The sequence below is a fragment of the Spermophilus citellus genome, assembly GCF_964194105.1.
Source record: "Spermophilus citellus genome assembly, chromosome: 18".
Lineage (NCBI taxonomy): Eukaryota > Metazoa > Chordata > Mammalia > Rodentia > Sciuridae > Spermophilus > Spermophilus citellus.
Genome location: NC_138200.1, coordinates 6,010,224 through 6,031,642, shown reverse-complemented (window position 1 = coordinate 6,031,642; position 21,419 = coordinate 6,010,224). Strand labels below are relative to the sequence as shown.

General features: G+C 52.0%; 2 protein-coding genes across 3 annotated transcripts; both read right to left on the bottom strand.

The window, feature by feature from the left end:
- Positions 1-6,353: 6,353 nt before the first annotated feature.
- Positions 6,354-9,293, bottom strand: KLK7 (kallikrein related peptidase 7; the record flags this gene model as incomplete). The annotated part of the gene is made up of 5 exons (XM_081275835.1): positions 6,354-6,509; positions 7,774-7,910; positions 8,379-8,622; positions 8,740-8,903; positions 9,221-9,293. The coding sequence occupies 5 exons, from the start codon at positions 9,291-9,293 to the stop codon at positions 6,354-6,356; spliced, it is 774 nt and encodes a 257-aa protein (XP_081131961.1).
- Positions 9,294-17,185: 7,892 nt separating this feature from the next.
- KLK8 (kallikrein related peptidase 8) lies at positions 17,186-21,396 on the bottom strand (the record flags this gene model as incomplete). Of its 2 annotated transcripts, XM_081275837.1 has the most annotated exons (5): positions 17,186-17,381; positions 18,480-18,613; positions 20,287-20,549; positions 20,744-20,903; positions 21,327-21,396. In XM_081275837.1, the coding sequence occupies 5 exons, from the start codon at positions 21,394-21,396 to the stop codon at positions 17,226-17,228; spliced, it is 783 nt and encodes a 260-aa protein (XP_081131963.1). In that variant the 3' UTR covers positions 17,186-17,225. The 2 variants fall into 2 exon arrangements, with proteins under 2 accessions (XP_081131963.1, XP_081131964.1); XM_081275838.1 differs by lacking the exons at positions 20,287-20,549; positions 20,744-20,903.
- Positions 21,397-21,419: the final 23 nt, after the last annotated feature.

Below are 21,419 nucleotides of genomic sequence, written 5' to 3'. Positions count from 1 at the left end.
AATGTCAAACAGTCAGGAAGAGGTGGAGCCTGAATCGGAACTTGACCTCCAACACGGTGGTGAACAGGGCCCATCTCTTGGCCTCCCCTTAGTGGTCAGCCTTGGGGAGTGGAGGAACTTCTAAGAGAGACCCAAGCCTCCAACTCCAGCCACTTGACAGTGACTGTCATGGTCTTGCTGTCCCCCCAGCCATCCTGTTTATTCATTGGATATTTGTCTCCAAAGTGACTTGCTCTGCAGAGGTCTAGGTCTTCAATAAATTACTTTTAAAAAAGTTTATATTTGGGCTGGGGATGTGGCTCAAGCGGTAGCGCGCTCGCCTGGCATGCGTGCGGCCCGGGTTCGATCCTCAGCACCACATACCAACAAAGATGTTGTGTCCGCCGAGAACTAAAAAATAAATATTAAAAATTCTCTCTCTCTCTCTCTCTCTCTCTCTCTCTCTCTCTCTCTCTCTCTCTCTCCCCTCTCTCACTCTCTCTTTAAAAAAAAAAAGTTTATATTTGACAGTGGAATGCATTACAATTCTTATTACACATATAGAGTATAATTTTTCATTTTTCTGGATCTCTGGTTGTATACACAGTATATTCACACCAATTCGTGTCTTCATACCACACTTTGGATAATAATGATCATCACATTCCATTATCATTAATAACCCCATGCCCCCTCCCTTCTCCTCCCACCCCTCTGCCCTATCTAGAGTTTGTCTATTCCTCCCATGCTCCCTCCTCCATCCCACTATGAATCAGCCTCCTTATATCAAAGAAAACATTCAACATTCAATGCATGAATGGATTAAAAAATGTAAATGTGGCATATGAACACACTGGAATATTACTCAGCAATAAAAGAGAATAAAATCATGGCATTTACAGATAAATTACTTTAAAATTTTTTTGTAGTTGTAAATGGAAAGAATGCCTTTATTTGTTTATTTTCATATGGTGCTGAGGATCCAACCCAGCGCCTCACCAGTGTGAGGCAGGCTCTCTACCACTGAGCTACAGCCCCAACCTGATAAATTACTTTTTTTATAAAGAAAGTTCATAAGAGAATGAGCAGGAAAAATACCAGGAGTCATAAATAATAAAACCCAACACCTATTGAAGGCTTATTCAGTGTCAATTTCTACATATTAACTTATTTAGTCTTCATCACAACCCTGTGAGGCAGGTACTCTTTCTCCCAGTTCAAGGGTGAAGGAGAAGCTAGGCACAGTGCTGCTCACCTGTAATCCCAGCAGCTCTGGAAGCTGAAGCAGGAGGATCTAGCGTTCAAAGCCAGCCTCAACTACAAATTGGTGCAGCCACTATGGAAAGTAGTATAGAGGTACCTCAGAAAACTTGGAACGGATCCACCATTTGACCTATCTATCCCACTCCTTAGTTTATACCCAAAGGACTTAAAATCAGCATGCTATAGGGACGCAGCCACATCAATGTTTATAGCAGCTCAATTCACAATAGCTGAACTATGGAACCAACCTAGATGCCCTTCAACAGATGAATGGATAAAGAAAATGTGGTACATATACACAATGGAATATCACTCAGCCTTATAGAAATTATGGCATTTGCAGGTAGATGGATGGAACTGGAGAAGTTCATGCTAAGTGAAATAAGCCGGTCCCCCCAAACCAAAGGCCTATTGTTCTCTCTGATAAATGGATGCTGATCCATAGTGGGGGAGTGTTGGGAGTCCCCCCCTCCAAAGACTAACTTCCCCATCCCCCAAGAAGAGCTGTCCAATGGTGAGCCCTGCTGGCTCACATGATCCTTACCCACCAATCAGACTAGCCCTGCTGGCTCACATGATCCTTACCCACCAATCAGAAAGCACCCTGCCAACTGTCAAACCCTTCAACTATTAAACTGTCATAACTGTCAAACTGCCCCTGGCTCTATAAATATGCAGAGCTGTTCCTCAATAAACGGGCATTTTCTCCGCCGGCAAGCCTTGAACGTTCTTTCAGGGAGAGGGTTAGGGAAGAATGAAGGAACTTGGGTTTGTGCAGAGGGGAGTGAGGGGAGGGGTGGGGCTGTGGGGGTGGAAAGGACAGTAGAATGAGACAGACATTATTACCCCTATACATTATGATCACACTACTGGGGTGGCTCTGCACCATGGACAGCCAGAGGAATGAGAAGGTGTGCTCCATTTGGGTGCAATGTGTCAAAATGCATTCTACTGAAAATTTATTTATTTATTTATTTGTTTGTTTATTTATTTATTTATTTATTTATTTAAAAAGTCAGCCTCAGCAACGGCAAGGCACTAAGCAACTCAGTGAGACCCTGTTTCTAAATAAAATATAAAATAGGGCTGGGGTGTGGCTCAGTGGTTTGAATGCCACTGAGTTCAATCCCCAGAACCCCCTCCCCTACACACACATAAAAAAGGCTGAAGGAGAGGGACAGTGAAGTAATGCAGGAAGAGTGATCAGCTGGGGTGGGCACGAGACCCTGGGTTCCATCCCAGCATTGCGCGCGCACACACACACACACACACACACACACAAATAGCTGGGATTTAAATCCAAGAAGCCAGGTCCTGGAAGCTGCTGCTTTTGACTACTATACTATATTATACTGTTTGTTAAAAAAATGATGTTATTATTTTTTTTAAAAATCAAAATGAGGAGCTGCGGTGGTGGCTCAGCAGTACTTGCCTAGCATGTGTGAGGCCCTGGGTTTGATCCTCAGCAGCACATTAAAAAAAATAACTAAATAAAATAAAGCTATAAAAATGTATATTTAAGGGGTTGGGGATATAGCTCAGTTGGTAGAGTGCTTGCCTTGCATGCACAAGGCCCTGGGTTAGATCCCCAGACCAAACAAACAAAAATATCTTTAAAAAAATATTCAGCTGGGCTCAGTGGCGCATGCTTGTAATCCCAGTAGTTTGGGAGGCTGAGACAGGAGGATCGCGAGTTCAAAGCCAGCCTCAGCAATGGCAAGGGGCTAAGCAACCCAGTGAGACCCTGTCTCTAAATAAAATACAAATATGGGATGGGGATGTGGCTCAGTGGTGGAATGCCCTTGAGTTCAACCCCTGGTACCAAAAACAACAACAACAACAACAATAAAAAAAAACCCCAAAACAAAACCAACCAAAAAAACAAAACCAAAAACAAAAAAACAATTTAACATGAGCACCATCGCCAATCTTTGCAAACCAGCCCACCTATAGATTGCCCATGGAAGCAGAGGACCAGAGGCCTCCAGGCCAATTCAGTGCAGCAGTTTTTTCTATATTTTAGATGTGTGTTGATTTGGAGTGGATGCAGGAGAGAGAAGGAAAATGGCTGAGCTTTGTGGGGTTGAGTGAATAAAATCCCTTCACATTCCTTAAATTCAACACAGGCCCCAAGACAGAGGGAACTGAGGAGCTGGGGTCTGAGAAGAGGGCTGGGGTCTGAGCTCCTGGATCTGAGGGAAGCGGGCTGGGCCTGGACCCCTGGGTCTGAGGGAGGAGGCTGGGCCTGGACCCCTGGGTCTGAGGGAGGAGGCTGGGCCTGGACCCCTGGGTCTGAGGGAGGAGGCTGGGCCTGGACCCCTGGGTCTGAGTGAGGAGGCTGGGGCCTGGACCCTGGGTCTGAGGGAGGAGGCTGGGCCTGGACCCCTGGGTCTGAGGGAGGAGGCTGGGCCTGGACCCTGGGTCTGAGGGAGGAGGCTGAGGTCTGGACCCCCAGGTCTGAGGGAGGAGGCTGGGCCTGGATCCCTGGGTCTGAGGGAGGAGGCTGGGTCTGGACCCCTGGGTCTGAGGGAGGAGGCTGGGCCTGGACCCTGGGTCTGAGGGAGGAGGCTGGGGCCTGGACCCTGGGTCTGAGGGAGGAGGCTGGGCCTGGACCCTGGGTCTGAGGGAGGAGGCTGGGTCTGGACCCCTGGATCTGAGGGAGGAGGCTGGGCCTGGACTTCTGGGTCTGAGGGAGGAGGCTGGGCCTGGACTTCTGGGTCTGAGGGAGGAGGCTGGGTCTGGACCCCTGGAGGGAGGAGGCTGAGGTCTGGCTTCCTGGTCTGAGGGAGGAGGCTGAGGTCTGGACCCCTGGGTCTGAGGGAGGAGGCTGGGCCTGGACTCCTGGGTCTGAGGGAGGAGGCTGGGCCTGGACTCCTGGGTCTGAGGGAGGAGGCTGCGAGTCTGGACCCCTGGATCTGAGGGAGGAGGCTGGGCCTGGACCCCTGGGTCTGAGGGAGGAGGCTGAGGTCTGGACCCCTGGGTCTGAGGGAGGAGGCTGGGCCTGGACCCTGGGTCTGAGGGAGGAGGCTGGGCCTGGACCCCTGGGTCTGAGGGAGGAGGCTGGGCCTGGACCCTGGGTCTGAGGGAGGAGGCTGGGCCTGGACCCCTGGGTCTGAGGGAGGAGGCTGGGTCTGGACCCTGGGTCTGAGGGAGGAGGCTGGGCCTGGACCCTGGGTCTGAGGGAGGAGGCTGGGCCTGGACCCCTGGGTCTGAGGGAGGAGGCTGGGCCTGGACCCTGGGTCTGAGGGAGGAGGCTGGGCCTGGACCCCTGGGTCTGAGGGAGGAGGCTGAGGTCTGGACCCCTGGGTCTGAGGGAGGAGGCTGGGCCTGGACCCTGGGTCTGAGGGAGGAGGCTGGGCCTGGACCCTGGGTCTGAGGGAGGAGGCTGGGCCTGGACTCCTGGGTCTGAGGGAGGAGGCTGGGCCTGGACCCTGGGTCTGAGGGAGGAGGCTGAGGTCTAGACCCCTGGATCTGAGGGAGGAGGCTGGGCCTTGACCCCTGGGTCTGAGGGAGGAGGCTGAGGTCTGGACCCCTGGGTCTGAGGGAGGAGGCTGGGCCTGGAGTCCTGGGTCTGAGGGAGGAGGCTGAGGTCTGGACCCCTGGGTCTGAGGGAGGAGGCTGGGCCTGGACTCCTGGGTCTGAGGGAGGAGGCTGAGGTCTGGCTTCCTGGTCTGAGGGAGGAGGCCTGTCTCTTGTGAGCCTCCTCTCTGCAGAGGATTGGTGGTGGCAGTCCTTCGGTATGACAGGCCTAGGGGGATCAGGAGAGTCTCAGGGAGATGAGATGAGAGGGAAGACCTGGGGAATGTTGGTGGGGAGGAAATTCTGGGAGAGAAACAGGAAGGACAGGTAGGAGAGCAGCTCCTGGGCTGGAGAGATCCCTCTGTCAGCAGCGTCTGAGGTGTGACTGCCCAGAGTTGTCCAAGGGCAAGTGGCTAGAAGGCCACCTGCCTCTGAGTCACAGGAGACTCCCCTGCCCCTTCGAGACGCCCTTCCCCATCTTTGTGGAGCAGGAGCCCACTCACCACCTCCTTCCTCTGGCACCTGGACACGGGTTGCTGACTGGGGGCAGGCCTCTGGGCTCCCCTTGTCCTGTTACCTGCCACACCCACCCCTTTCTCCCTCCTGTGTGTGGCTCAGGAGATGCTCAGAGCACTTTCACATCCTGCCACCTGATGTAGTGGGCAGCTCCTCTCCTCCTTCTTCCCACCCTTTCTATCTCCCACTTTACAGACGAGAAAAACTGAGACCCCCGAAATGGAGAGAAATGATGACCAGGTGTGGAGGAGAGACCAGGCTCAAGGTCAGACACAATCCTAGTCTCCTTCCTCAAGGAGCCCTCCCTGGCAACCTTAGGACTTCGGAGCTTTCTCAGCCTGATTTTTCAGGCTATGAATATGCACATCCATAAAGGAGCCAACAGAAGAAAGGAGACTCTCAGCATTAACACCACCTGCAGGGTGGCACATGTCCTTCCAGGTTTTATTCCGTGAACATTTCATTTTACATACATTTTACATGGTTAGGATCACATAATTTTTTTTGTGGTTTTCTTTCGTTTAACATCATATAGTGTAAACATTCTTGCATGACACAATTCTGCCTGAGTATTATTTTTAATAACTTCGTAACATCCTTGGACAACCTGACCCAATGTCTAGACAAGCCATTCCTTTGGAACATATTCAGTGTTTCCATGATTTTGCCACAATACATAATGTGGTGATGGATTCAAACCTCATTGTTTTTTTTTTTAGTTTTGGTACTTTCTCCCTAGAATTGGAGCTACTGGGTCAAATGCACTAAGTGAGGTTTTCAATTCATGTGGCCAAACCACCTTCCAGAAAGATTGTACAAATTTACTGCTCCAGCGTTTGAGAGTGTTGGTCTCACTGCGTTTTCCACAGCACGGAGGGTTTTTGTTTTGTTTTCTTACTTCTTTGGGTTTTAGATCCTTGCTATTTTGACAGGTTTATAAACATGGTGCATTGTGGGGGTTTTATTATGTCTTTAAGGAAAGAAAGTCAGATATGACTTTACAGGTCATCCATGTCCTTATCTCCGCAAGCTTTCTGTTCAGAGCACGCGGTGATGTATTCACTCTTGGTGTCGCCTTAGCGATACCTTTTCATGGTCTCTTTTATCCAACTGGTAAACTTGCAGACTTGGGTGTAGACACCTGGGTCATTGGGTTGGCCACAAGGGAAAGTTCCCCAGGACACTATACCTTGCAGGGTACCTTTGCACACCAATGGTCCTCCTGAGTCACCCTGGAGGGAACAAAGGAGGGAAAATGGATTAGCTTTGGATTCAGATCAAAGCCCCCCAGAGTCCTAACTCAGTCTTCTACACCAGCTCACGGTCTTTGTCTTGCCAGACCATTGGCTTCCACTCTGGCCAATGAGAAGAGACTCATCTCTGTGAACCAATGGGAGAGCAGGAATTAGTACCCTAGCAGAATGGACAGACATTGGTTTGAGCCTGGCCAACGCAGCCAATCTCAGGAAGGGGGCGGGGCTTCCAAGGATGCGTAGGCCATTAATTTTCCCACACAAGGTGAACGATAAGGACTTTTCCAAGCCAGTGGGCAGAGGAGCATTTCTCCAGGGGAATGATGTATGACCCCTCCTGCATGAAGTGGGCCAGGAATTCCAGGACAGCAACAGGGGAGCTTTAAACCAAGCGTGGGACCCTCTGAGTGTGAGATTCAGGGTCCCTACACAGCTTGTGCATTCAGGAAGCCAGCCTTCAACAGAGGAGGGAAGGATGCCCACTCTGTCCAGAACATGCTCTTGTCCTTCCTCGTTCCTAATAACACTGTTCCACCTCCCCTGAGAGCTGAAAGGGAGGAGTCATGGGCAGGTGGGGACCAAGCCTGCCCAACACAGAGACAACTAAGAGAAAGAATGAAGTTGGGCATAAAGAGAGAGATGTGGGGAAATGTTCAGAGACAGAGGGTGGTGACAACAGATGAGGAAGAGGGGACAGGATCAGGACAAGGGTCAGGCAAGTGAGGAATTAGCATCAGGCATAAAATCTCAGTAATCACAGTAAATAATGCTTTAAGATAATACTTTCAAGATCAAATGTAAATCAAAAAACTACCACCTGGATGACACAATAGCAAATTTTAAATAATAACAGCATCAGTCCCAGGCTGTACTAAACCAGGCTGGTGCCTGAAGCAAAAGGACATTCAATAAAATGAATCCACTTTTCATTTAAAATTGTGACACTCTGTTCTTTGTGGGCTTTTTGCATGAATAATATTAAAAATGTGTTGCTTAGAATATGATTTATCTTAATCACTGAGTTTTTGGTGCCTGAGGCTGCTGAGTGGCCCCACCCATCTTTTTCAGTCCCATTGAACTCTGCACATGCCCAGGGTCACAGCAGCCCCTGGGTGGGGTCCTGCCCCTGACCTGGCAGAGAGAGGGGTAGAGAGAGCTGAGGAGGCCAGGCCTGCAGAGACGGCAAGGGCAGGTTCAGAGCTGAGAGGAGGCAGGCAGGGCGGCGGCTGGAGGGGGTGCTCACGTTGCAGGTGTTGGTCTTGGAGTCAGGGACACCAGCACACAGCATGGTTTTCCCCAGGAGGTCCTTGTAAACCTTCTTGCAGTCCTTGGAGGAGATGAGCTGCACATTACTGCACATGAGTGCTGCTGGAAAGGTCACTGCAGGGAAGGGGACAGTGTCAGTCAGAGGCGTGGGTGCCCGGGCTGCTGGTGCTGATGGGGAGAGGATGGGGTCAGAGTACCCGAAGGGTCAAGGCCAGGCTCCCAGATCTGAGGGAAGAGGGCTGGACCTGGACCACTGGGGTCTGAGGGAGGAGGCTGGGGGGATGGACCTGGACTGGTGAGCCTAAGAGAGGAGAACTGGGGCTGGACCCCTGGGTCTGAGGGAGGAGGCTGGACCTGGACCCCTGGGTCTGAGGGAGGAGGCTGGACCTGGACCCCTGGGTCTGAGGGAGGAGGCTGGGCCTGGACCCTGGGTCTGAGGGAGGAGGGCTGAGGTCTGGACCCTGGGTCTGAGGGAGGAGGGATGAGGTCTGGACCCCTGGGTCTGAGGGAGGAGGCTGGGCCTGGACCCTGGGTCTGAGGGAGGAGGCTGGGCCTGGGCCCCTGTCCCTGAGGCAGCCTCACCGTCAGGGCTGGTGGTGGTGCCCCAGCCAGAGACAGTACATGTGGTACCCGGGGGTTCGCAGCTGGAGGGCAGGTCGACCTTCTTCACTTTGGACGACAGCCTGGCCCGGCTGTTGAGCCTCACAAGCATGAGGTCGTTGGCGTGGGTCTTGGTGGAGTAGCCAGGGTGTCGGAAGGACTTTGAGGCCCTGATCTTCTGGGCACTCTTGTCCCCCAGCCGATCACTGCCCAAGTGCACGTTGTACTCACTGGGAGAAGGAAGTGACATTCAGAGACCTGACAGAGGGAAAGGGACAGGCACCCAGAGAGGGGTGGAGGCCTGGCTGCGCCCCCACCCCCGCCCCCCGGCCGCGCCCGCCACCTGCCTCATCCTGCAGTGGGCGGCGGTGAGCACCCAGCGCTCGTCGAGCAGCACGCCCCCGCAGTGCAGCTGGCTGTTCTTGAGCAGGGCCACCTGCCACGGGTGGGAGCCTCTTTCACACGGGAAGCCATCGATGATCTTGTCCCCACTCTTGTCACCCTGATCTGAGGAGAAACGTGGAGACACGTGCGTGAACGGCAGCAGAGGGGGCGGGCAGCCGGCGGGACGCCGGGCGGGGATGGAGACCCCGGGAAACGCACGGCGGATGGAGGGCAGTCTCAAAGCCCGCGGGAGCGTCTCATCCCAGGCCGAGAGGATGGAGAGACGCTGAGGGGAGGAGACAGGGCCCTGGGCAGGCAGGGGCCCCTGGAGTTGGGAGGAAGCCAGGCAGCCCCCCCGGGGAGGAAGATGCCAGGGAGGAGGGAGCGCTGACCCAGGGATTGCTTGGAGAGCTCAGGGGGGACGCGCGGAAGGGCCTCACCATCTTGTCCAGCAGTCCCCAGGGCTAAGGACAGCAGTAGAATTAGCAAGGACGGGAGAAGGGATCCCTCCATGGTGCCTCTCAGGGACTGCCAGATGAGGACTGGCCCCTGCTGGATCTGAGAAGGGGAGAGAGTTCAGGACACCGGAGTTCAGCTCAACCCTAACCCTCAGGCCCAGGAGTCCAGCCTCCTCCCTCAAACACAGGAGTCCAGACCCAGCCCTCCTGCTTCAGACATAGGGGTTCAGGCTCCAGTTCTCCCCTCTCAGTCCCAGAAGCCCAGACCCAGCCTCCTCCTTCAGACCCAGAGGCCCAGGGCCCACTATCCTCCCTCAGACATCCCTCATACCCAGGGCTCCAGTCCCAGCCTCCTCCCTCAGACCCAGAAGTCCAGGTCCCCTGGCCCTTACAGGCTCAGGTATGCAGGCTCCCATCCCTCTCCCACCCCGTGAACCTGTAAGTGGGAATTCTCAGTCTCTTTCCAAGTTGCAGGCCTCCAGCGGCATGGCACCTGGAGTCAGCAGGTCTGGCCAGCATTACTGCCTCGCCCCCACACAACGTCCTTGATAAGGTCCCTTCTCACCTTTGGAAGGTTGATCTGATCTCAGCTCTGGCCTCTGTTGGGAGCCAAGTGTCGGCAGCCCTCTGCAGGGCTGTCCTCTTATACCACCCCCGCCCCCGTGCCCGCCCCCAGCGCCCTGGGGTGCAGGCAGAGCCGGCTCCAGGACACCTTCTTCCTGTGTTCAGTTAGGGTTATCTGGAATCCCTGGGGCAGCCGAAGTAATTGATACCACACTGCTTCCCCACCCTCCTTCCCACAGCCAGGCTGGGCGGCACCCAGCTAGCTCACCCCTACATATTCGGGCCCTACCACCCCTGCTGGTTGCTCACTGGGAAGGCCCAGGTGCAGGGCCTGAGGAGCAGGAGAGGAGCAGGATTCAAGAGAGGCAAGGGACAACCGCTGGCTCTGTCCTGGGTCCTCCTCTGGGGCCATTCCCTTGCCCTCCCCTGCTCTCAGGTGGCCTGGGCCCTCCACCCTATGGCTGAGGAGCCTGTGGGAACCGGGAGAGGCCAGATCCCAGTCTTACCTTTGAGCCTGAGCTTGTTTCCAACTGAGGGTTTTCTGTTAACCGCTGAGTCTGTGTTCTGTTTATTTCTATTCATGTCATATGTAGGTTTCTCTCTATAGCCAGTATATGTAATAAAAAATGTCTATAGCAAATATTATCTAATGCAACCTTTTTTTAATATTTATTTTTTAGTTGTAGTTGGACACAATACCTTTATTTCACTTATTTATTTTTATGTGGTGCTGAGGATGGAACCCAGGGTCTCGCACGAATGAGGTGAGCGCTCTACCACTGAGCCACAACCCCAGCCCCACCTTTTTTTTTTTTAAACTTTACAAAATATTGTGAACAGTTGTCCCTGCTGGTCCCTTTAGATCCTTTCCCCTTTCTTTGTAATGTTGTATGATATTCCGTACTATGGCTTTAGTATTGTGGCTTATGTAATCTGCTTCACCTTGAAGTTCGCTTGCGGAGTTTTGAATGTAATAATGAGGAGTAAATTGGTTACTTCATCTTTGCTAGTTGCATTCATCCTTCAAATGTCTACCGTGTGCCAGAAACTGCTCTGGGTCCTGAGGCCACGACAAGACAGATTTCTGCCTTCATGGGGACTGCCTGCTTGGTTGAGTTGGAGACCCAAAAATAAACATATGGAAATAAATAAGCTCATGAAATACAGAGTTTGTTAAGTGGTGGTGAGCGCCATGGAGAGAAACTGACATGTGATGTAGTTCTAGCCAATGAGGAGTGAGGGGGAGACCCTGGCACTTCTGAGAAAGCAGGGAAGAGGGTGAAAGAATTATGGGTTCCCCCTGCCCTCCAGGATTCTGGGCTCTCATATTAGGAAAGATGTTTCGAAAGGCTCCTGGTGAAGGTGGCATGTGCACTTGAAGGAGGTGATGGAGGAATCCATGTGGTTACTTGGGGGTGGAGAGTTCCGGGGAGAGTGAATGGGCAGGTGTGTTAGACAAGCAGCAGGTGCAGGAGGCCATGCAGCCGGAGCTGGGTGGGGAGAGGAGCTGACAACTAGGCAGAAATAGAACAGGACTCTGTGGCGGGGACCTTGAAGGCCAGACTCAAACGGGAACCATTTTCAGATTATTTCTTCAACATGATAGAATTGACCTCAATTTCTAGATCAGACTCAAAAAGTGATCCAGTCTTCAACCCTGGGCCCAGACCTGCTCTCAATTTGACCCTCCCCTCCACCTTTGACCTGTGTTCCAACTGTGACAGGTATTATGTCCACCCAGGCTTTTATTCCTTCTGCAAACTCTGATTTTCTTTGAGTAACCTTTTTTGGGGGGTACTGGAGATGTGCCCCCCTTTTTATTTATTGATATTTTTTAGACAGGCTCTAAGTTGCATAGGGCCTCACTAAGTTGCTGAGGCTGGCTTTGAACTTGCAATCCTCCTGTCTCAGCCTCCCAAATCACTGGGATGACAGGCGTGAGCCACCACACCTGGCTTTTTGGGTAATCTTTTATCCTCATCATGGCCATAATCTTGGAGGATCCAATTATGGAAACCACATGATGCTTGCTGCTGATTGGTTTAAAATTGACATGTGATATGGTCTTAGCCAATAAGGAGTGAGAAGACCCCCCCAAACTTTTTTTGAGAAAGATGTCCTGATTTTCCCAAAGACAACACTGGAAGTTTCTTTATTTACCCATGGCATCTCTTCTGAATGCAGATTCTGGAACTGCGTGAGCGGACCATGAGAAGTGGGCAGAGGATTAAGCCAAAACACTGCCGGAGCCCACAGGTCATCGGCTGGGTCTTCCATGCAGTTGCTGGGGTGGCTGTCCGCCAGCTGTGCAGCCCCATCATCACATGGCTTTTCCAGGCTTCCTGGGGGGTCCAAGTCCTTTGGTCCTTGTAGTCAAGTTCATCCTTACTAACACCTCAGTGTTCCTGTAAATCCCAACTCAGATACCAGATCTTGAGCCGGAGCCATGAATCCAAATCCGGTGGCCATTTGAATCCCTATCTGGAAGCCACTGTAGTCACCAAACCCAACCCTTCCTCCAGCCTTCGTCCCCTGTCCACAGAGGCCCCGTCCTTCACGCACTTAACAACACGTAACAGGCAGAGCTGTGCCAGGCGGGGTCGGTGCTGAGTACTGTGGGGCAGGTCACTCCGAAAACACACCAAGTCCCCGTTTTGTCCAAATTGAAGAGTCTTTATTGTTGGACCGGCAGAGACTGCTTCCTACAGGACCACGTTTTATCTGCAGGAAGACAGACTAAGCCTCAACATTTTAGGATATTTAAAAGCAAAAACTGCAAAACCCACATTCAGGTTGACATAGCAACCAGCAAGCAAGCAAGCAGGCAGGAGTCCAGGAGCTGAATGACACCATTAACCAAACAATGCAATGTCCTGAATCGTATTTTCACTCTATTTCAGTATTTCTCATGGGATTTTCCATAATCATAATCAAAAGAGAAATGGATCAAAGTGACCCTAGTCGAGTACAAGTTAAAGAATGGTTACTAACGTCTAATCAATTATTCCCCAATAAGGTACACTGCCCAAGGAAAATGGGAACCAAAGAGAGGGATTTTACATCCTATAAGAATTGCTACTTTGTGTTGCCAAGTATGCTGTGCTAGGCAACTAGTCATGGGTACAGAGGCGGGGCTTTCCCACGGGAGAAGCATTTCTTACATGCTATGGAGTCTCAGGGTAAAAATGGAGTCTGTTTGGTCATTGCCCATATAGCCTGGCCCTTAACACTGAGGGCACCTGCACAGATCGGGATAGAGCCCTTTTCTTCAAGGAGCTGTGGGTCTCCTCCAAAAGAACAACCTCAAATAATTCAGAATAAGCCAATGTAAAATATGGTATGCTCTGAAGGAAAAGGACGGGGTATCATGGAAGCACATCAGGGAATTTTGACAATGAGCTCAGAGTTGAAAGAACAGCAAGCGTTGAATGGAAGTTTATGGGCGGAGCAAGGAGGACACACTGTGCAAAGAAAATGACAGGTGCAAGGGCCCTGTGCTGGCCGCGGTGTGGATGCAGCCCAGAGCCAGAGGCCGATGGGGGCAGGCCCCGAGGAGCCTTGCGTGTCGCAGTGAGTCCCACTCTATCCTGCAGACAATGAAGAATGACTTGGACTTTAGTGAGGAGAAGAGCATAACAAGACCTGTATTTTCAAAATGTCACCCTGGCCGCTTTATTTGGGGGATGAGAAGACCCTGGGAGACCATGAGGAAGTCATTGCTCTTGTCTAGGGAAGAGACGTTGGTGACTTGGACAAGGACATCGGGAGGTGGAGATGATGGTAAGTGCATGGATTCAAGTTATGCTTAGGAGAGAAAATCAACAGGTCCAAGCCAACAACAGATGTGTGCAGGGTGGAGGGTGTCAAGGCTGTGGCCTCTCGAGGGTGCTGATGGAGGAGGGGCATGGCTGGCGTGGCCAGCTGCTTCCGACAGAGGCAGAAAGAGCTTGGAGGCCAGCTTCAAGGTCAACTCTAATGCCAGCCAACACCAATCTTCACACTAGCCCTGGGCTGAACTCCAAACCTTGACTGGTACACAATCGTAACACCAAATTCTGCTCATCCTTGACCAACCCCAATTTCTACCTGAACCCAGAACTTCAACCCTGACTTGAGTTCCTGACTTCAAATATCCACACAGGCCAGAACCCAGACCTCAATAACCTTGACCCTGGATCTCCCCTAACCATGAGCCAAACTTAGCCTGGACCCAAATACCGAGTATCACCATAGCCTCAACCCCAGACCTGCCCCACGTACAACTCAGACTTCAGTGTCTGCCTTGGCGGCAGGGAGCCCACTTGATGTCCTCCCCACAGATCCACCCAGCTGCCATCCCACACCAGTCCCAACACCCTGACCCCAATCCCACCCTGATTCTCATCCCAACCCTCGATTCTATTCCAACTTCTCCCCAAACTCCACTGTCACTTCTTCAACTGACCCTTCATTGAACACAAACTTGAAAATAAACTCTGCCAACTAACTCGGTTCTGACGGGGATGCTGGGCTAATTCAGTTCAGCCCCGAGACGTTGACTCCCGTCAAGTCCAACAGCAGATTCCAGAACTGGACCCTTGGCCTTGTCCACTGCACAGCAGGGCCCTGGCCTTGGGGAGCATCAACCTTCCTGATTTGAGCTCCCCAAACAAATGCAGGCAGACCCTGGGCCATGTGAGGTCACAGCCCCATGACCCAGCACCTGAATCTTTCCTTCCTGGCTTCCCAAATAGAGGAGTTTTAGCAAGACTCGCAGGATGCTATCTCCTGCCCACATGTTCATCCCAGATCCTCTCATCCCTCAGTTCCCTGCCTCCTCAGCAAAGGAAAGGCGCTATGTTGGCGGGGAGCCCTGTCATCCACCCCTGAATCACCAGATGTGGTTGGCAGACCTGTCACCCTGGAAGCTGTGGCCTTAATTATTTAGTCTGGCTTTGTTGCTAAACGCTGGTCTTCAGGAGCAGAGGCGCTCTGTTGTTTTCTTTAGCACCCAGCCCAGACCAGAAAAGATAGGAGGGACTTACACAAACACTAGTTTGCAAGCCTCTGGCACCCACAAATCCACTGCCTTTGTGCTCAGGCCTCCCTTGATTTCTGAGCCATTCTGCCTCAGGGTGTCATAGAAAGAATGTGGCTCACAAGTCAGTCCAGCCCAGGTTTGAGTCCCTGTTGCCCACCCTGCAACTTCAGGTAAGGGCCTTTTCTTACCTGAGTCTCACACTGCCCTTCTCTAAGGCGGGAACCCGCAGAGCTTACTTCTCGAGCCAACTGGGAGGATTACATAAAAAGGATGGGAAGTTGACAACTACCCAGTAGGCTCCAAGTTAGTATCACTCCTGTGATCCACCATCCAGGGAAGGAAGCAGGTTGCCACGCAGCTCTACCTACAGGGGGCGTGTCCAGTGTTCTCAGATCTTATCTCTATTCTTATCTCTATTTGGCCCAAGTGAGGATTGACATCTTCATTTTACAAATGAGGAAATGGAAGTTTAAGAGGTCAGATCCCCTGAGCAAAGTAGCACACTGAAGGAGCAAGTGTCAGAATTTGACTGTCAGGGATTGAAGAGCCCACGGTATCCCTACTGCACAGATGCAAACTCTGAAAAGGAAAGTTCCCTGTTCCACCCTCAAACACCTTGAGTCTCTCTGCTTTCAAGACAGATTCAGAAGCCCTGGGCCTGATACAGATGCATGCCCCCACATGGGTTAGAGGCCCCTGTGCCCTTCAGGGTTAGTCCCAACACCTGTTGCTAAGTCCACCCAGACACCTGGCCTCATACCTCCCGCCCTCTGACCCATGTCCTGAACCTCTGTCTGGTGACTCATCCTGCAGCACATGATCACATGAGAACTGGCATCTGACCATCCTGCCCCGAGGGACCCTGGACACTGTGACTCTAGCACCTCCTGACTCAGCCTGTGGTTTGATGGCCCATTGTTTCTGACTTCCTGGATTCCCTTCTCCCTTCCTCCAAGAGCAGTACCCCACTTCTTTAGGGGAGTTGCTCCCTCATTCCCTGTAGTTCTGGAACACTGTCAATCATAGGTCTCCAATCCCAGAGGCCCACTGGGCCACAGGAAGGACTCAGGCCAAGCCAAGGAGTCTCATGCTTGACCTTTAACAATAATGATGGGCCCAAGGGGTGGGGCCAGTTCAAGCTGGACCAATCAGATTTGGAGACTGCTGTGAGCAAGACATCTCAAACACAAATAGCCCTAGTGGAGAATGGCCTTCCAACAGCCCTGAGTGGCCAAGTTTCCTACCATGTGACTCCACATAGCCACCCATTGGATAGGACTAGTTACCTGACCAGAATGCAAACAAATGGTCACTCAGTGATCTATGCTGTGGCTAACGGAGAAAAGGTGAGCTGGACCCGTCAAATTCTCTTTTATAAGAATAATCTGAAATCCTAGGACAGTGACTGTTTATGTCCTCACACTATGTACTACCTGCCACCTTTCCCTAAGAAAATATTTATTTATTTATTTTTCGAGATGCTCAGGATGGAACCCAAGGCCTCACACATGCCAGGCAAGTGCTCTGCCACTGAGCTATATCCCAGCCCTCCTAAGACAATTTATGTGTTTTGCTCTAATGAACAATTCCCAAAAGGCGCGTTGCTCCACATTTCAATTTGGACACAATGTCATTTCCTATAGTCATGGCAGATGCCCCAAGACAACTCTAGGTTGTGAGAAGGATTTCTAGATATGGGGGCTAAGAGGTATATTTTTTTTTGCTAGTCCCACAGGTGTCATTTGTAAATACCTGTTCTCTTCTCTATGCAGATTTCACAATTGAAAAAAGTGAAAAAAAAAATCTCCCCAAAGCTTATAACACTTTAGCTGCTCAAGAACAACAATGACTACAACTAAATGAAACCCTTTAAAGGGACATATATTTGCTCTCATATGTGGAAGCTAGAGAGGAAAAAGGAAAAGAAAGGTGGGGGCGGATCTCATAAAAATCAAAGGGAGAAAGTAGAGGAAAGAGACTGAGGGTGAGAGGTGGGTAGGGAGGGGGGAGTGCTGGGAGTGACGCTGGCCAAATTATATTGTCATCTTGTGTGTATGTAGGAATATGTTAACATCAAATCCCATCATTATGTACAATTATAATACACCAATAAAAATATGGGGAAAAGACTATCTTTCACATCAGCCACCTGGATATTGAAAAATTTTGAACGTCTTTCCTCTCTTGAAAAATGTTCCCACTCACCCAAGTACTTGGGGGTGGGGAGTCACTTCAGGCAGTGGGATGGCCAGAGTGGCCACGGGGTCCAAGTCTCCGCAGATCTCCCGCCAAGCCCGCCAGCAGGGGGCAGCACCTCCCCCTTCCCGCCAGGCAAAGCCCAGACAAGCAAGAAGCCAGCCAGTCTCGTGAGTTTATTAAAGGAGGCCCGGGGTCCCCCCAGGATCATCCCCTCTTTCCCATGGTCTTCTTGATCCAGTCCAGGTAGCGGCAGAGGTTGGTGTAGACGCCAGGTCTATCGGGCCGCCCGCAGGGGTCCGAGCCCCACGACGTGATGCCCTGGAGCAGGCCGTCGCACACCAGCGGGCCTCCGGAGTCGCCCTGGAGGGGGAGCCACACGGCGATGTCCCTTAGCCACCCACAGTCCCTCCTGCTGCAGCACCTGGCACTTAGACCAGGTCTTCAGCAGGATTGGTCCCTGGAGCCAATGGGGACGAGCACCGGCCCCTGAGACCAATCAGGAGGGAGAAGGCGGGGACACAGGATGTCCAAGGACTATGGCCAAAATCCTGAGCCGTGAGGGAAGAGTGAAGTCTCTAGGGTCCCACCCCGAGAGAAGACAGTGGGGACCAAATGGAGGGGACTGAGCTGTTCCTCCGTGGATTCCAGTTGCCAAAAATGGGAGACGGAAGCAGAGTTCTTGTGGAGACAGACGCACGGACACACACACACACACACACACACACACACACACACACAGCAGCAGCAGCAGCAGCAGCAGCAGCAGCAGCAGCACAGCAGATCCCCAGGGAAGAAACCCCTGACCGGTGGAAATGACTTCATGTTTGGCCAATGAGGAAGAAAGCATTGTCTTCAGGGGCCAATCAGTAGCGACGGGGGTGGGGCTTCCATGAAGGAGTCAAAGCCGGGGGACCCTGGAGGACCCCGGAGCAGTTACAGCCAACGGGGAATAAAAGGCCTTAGGAAAGGGGATGGGAGCTTACTGAGGAGGCAGCAAAGTCGAAGCCAACGTTCCCTGGCCACCTGGCGAGGCAGCCTGGCTCCGCACGGAAGCAATCAGAGGAGAAGGGAGCCATCCCAGGGGACCCAGGCAGGTAGGGGAGGGAAGTGGCTGGTGCCAGCAGATTCCAGAAGTAAGGCTGGGAGGGCGCAGGGAGCCTGCCTAACCTCCAGCCAGACTCTGTCCCCTTCGAGGACGTCTCCCTCATTGTCTAGAGCGCCCCTCCCGGCAGGTCATCCTGCAGGCAAGGGTTCCTAAGAGGATGAAGTCACATCCAATGCTCCTGATCCCTACGCCCTGCGACCTCGACTGGGAGTTTGGCTTCCTGTGTGCCTCCTTCCCACTCAGTAGGGGTTGGGGCAACCTCTCTGGGTACTAATTCTTTGGAGTCCCCTTCTCAAGACTGGAACTCCTGAGGGTCCTGCGAGATGAGGGAGGAGATCTCAGAAGTCACTCACCTGGCAGGTGTCAGCCCCGTTGCTGTTGCCCGCGCAAATCATGCCATCTGAGACCTGCCCTGGGTAGGCAGCCTCGCACTTGTTCTGGGAAAAGATTTGCACTTCTGCGCAGTTGAGGGTATCAGGAAAGTTCTCTGAGGAGAAAGAGGTGGTAAGAGAGCAACCCTTTCTTTCCATTCCCATCTGGATCTAATCCCCACTTTGTTCACTGGAAGCTGCTCTGGGGGAGTTTTCTGGAACATTCTGCTGGGCCTACGTACTAGATACATTAAAGGAAACTGCAAATAATACCACAGACGTGTCTTTATCCATCTAGAGAGTGGCTGTCTGATCTTATCTTGTCCTAAGTCATTTTCAAATAGAAAGGCAGGTGACTGGGGGAAAGGGGCTGTGATGTCCCCTTAAGACACCTCTGACCCTCTTAGCTAGTCTTCTTGCCCTCAGACCAATAGGGTGGAGGGGGGAGGGCTCAATTTTAGATAATTCCACTTTCCAAATGTCACTCTTTCCTAGAAACATTTCCTGGCTCCTCTAATTAAAATGCCACCCCTCTACCGCTCTCTACATTTACCCTCCACATTATTTAATTATAGCTCTTAACTCTACCTGATATTTTATGAGTATTTGCTTACTCTCTATTTCCCTCACCTGGCAACGCAACTCCATAAGGACAGGGTGCTATGGTGTGTTCATGATTGGATCCCCACTGCCTACAATAGCACCTGGGGCATGCTAGATGCTCAATAAATAAGTGTTGAATTAATGCTTGAAAGTGGAATTCATTTTTTTCATTAATCTCCTTTGAGGAATAAACATAAGAAAATAATTTTCTGTGCTAGAGTGAAATGCTCACAATCTCATGTAACCACAGCAGCTCTTTGAAGGACAGACACATTCCTTCACTTTCTTGTTACCTCAGTTGTTCAACAAATACTTGTTGAGCACCTTCTATGTACCAGTCACCATCCCAAACACTCAGAACACACAATGAAGAAAACAGATGTAACCTAAGGCCTTGTGGAGCTGAAGAGAGTCTCTTGGATGATGATTCTCAACTTGCAGATGAAGAAAGGGAGGCTGAGAGATGGAAAGGGACTTCCCCAGGTAAAGGGGCTGAGCTGTGGTTTAGGTAGATTCATGAGCAGATGTGTTTCTGCAGCAATACAACATCTCATCTGCATCAGGAGTCAGGCATGCAGGGACCTGAATCTTGCTTTGCCACTTCCTGGAGGATCCTATTGCTTCTGAGAGCTGAGCCCCAACTTTTATTTTCCACTATGAAGTAAGGCAAGGGGCTGTCTAGATTCTGAAGTCCCAAAAGGATGCTTTTAATGGAGGTCCAGACTTTTGGACCAAGAGTAAGAAGGGAACTAGGGACCTGGACCACTGAGTGCTGGGGGAGGAAGGGTATAAACTCATACCAAGGCAAGAGGGGATGGGGCCAGGTTTCCTGGGTTCTACAGGGAAGGGACCGAGGAGCCTGCTTTCCTGGGCTCCTGCAGAGCCCATATATCCCAGGTCTGTTATGAAGATTATATAAAATCATAGACAATGAAAGTTTTCATGAGATGGTGCTATCTACCAAAAAGAGGACTTTGGGGTTTGTTTTTCCAACCCTGCTTAGCCATCTGTTGACTCTCTTTCCCTCACCACTCCTGTCTGGCTTCAAGGTTTCCAATATGGACCTCTGGTGAATCTCAACATCACACATCACTTTCCCTTCTTTATCTTCTGTGGGAGCTGTGCCTTGCCCATGGCTCAGGGTCCACTGGGCCAACAGCTCCTCTTCTCCCTCCAAGCCCACTACCTCGGGGGCTGGTGACAGTGCCCCAGCCCGATATAGTGCACTTCTGGCCAACATGGGCACATTTATCCGCCAGGTTGATGGGCTTCACTTTGGGCCCCAGGGATGCTCGACCACGTAGTCGGATGAGCATCAGATCGTGACTGTGGTCATCCATGTTGCTGCTGTTGTAGCAGGGGTGTTGGATGGACTGAGCCACTGTGATTTCCTGCTCGGGCCCGTCTTTACTCTGCAGGCTGTGATCACCCAGTCGCACTGTGTACTTCCTGTAAGTGGTAGGAGGTAGCTTGGAACCCAGGCAGGAGCACCTGAGTACTGGGGCACCCAGCATCTCCTCCCTCAGGACCCAGAGTCCAGACCCCAGCCCTCTTCCCTCAGACCAGGGGTCCAGCTTTCTTCCTGAGTGAAGGCCTAAATCCCCTCAGACTCCAGCTTGCCTCTGCCCCAGAGATCCACTCACATTTTTTTACAGTGGGCAGCTGTGAGGATCCAGTTGGCACCAACAAGGACAGCCCCGCAGAGCAGTCGCTGGCCTTGGAACAAGGCCGCCTGCCAGGGCTGAGAGTGGGCTTCACACTCCTGGCCCTCCAGGATCTTGGACCCCTGTGCCTTGGCGCATCCTGCGGCAGGAGGGACAGGGTTGGATCTCCACCCTCGGGGTCAGTGCCCGGGCCAGGACAACCACTGTGGGTTCAAATGGACACACGGACAGTCCTCCGTGTGCTCACTCACTGACGGTCCCAAGTCATCGTGAGTCACATAGCCAAGTATGCGTCTGCATGCATTCACACAGATCCTCATACGTACGTGTGTCTGTGCAGGCGCCCCCCTGAATACTGATGCCATTTTCAGCAGAACTGAACCCACTCCCACGCCTGTGGTGTCTTCCACACCTCCACCCACACCCAGGAGGCCCACAGAGGCTCCCACACCAAGTCACACGCTTCACACGCCCCACACCACCACACGCACCCACATACCCACCCAACTTTCACCCAGGCTGCCTTCTGCCCCCTCCCTTCAGAGGCCTCCCTGTCCCCTACCTGCCCAGGCTCCCAGCAGCAAGAGCAGGATCCTCCAGTAAAGAGCTGCAAGGGGTGGGGGGCGTCCCATGGTGTCTGAGGGAGGGAGAGGGT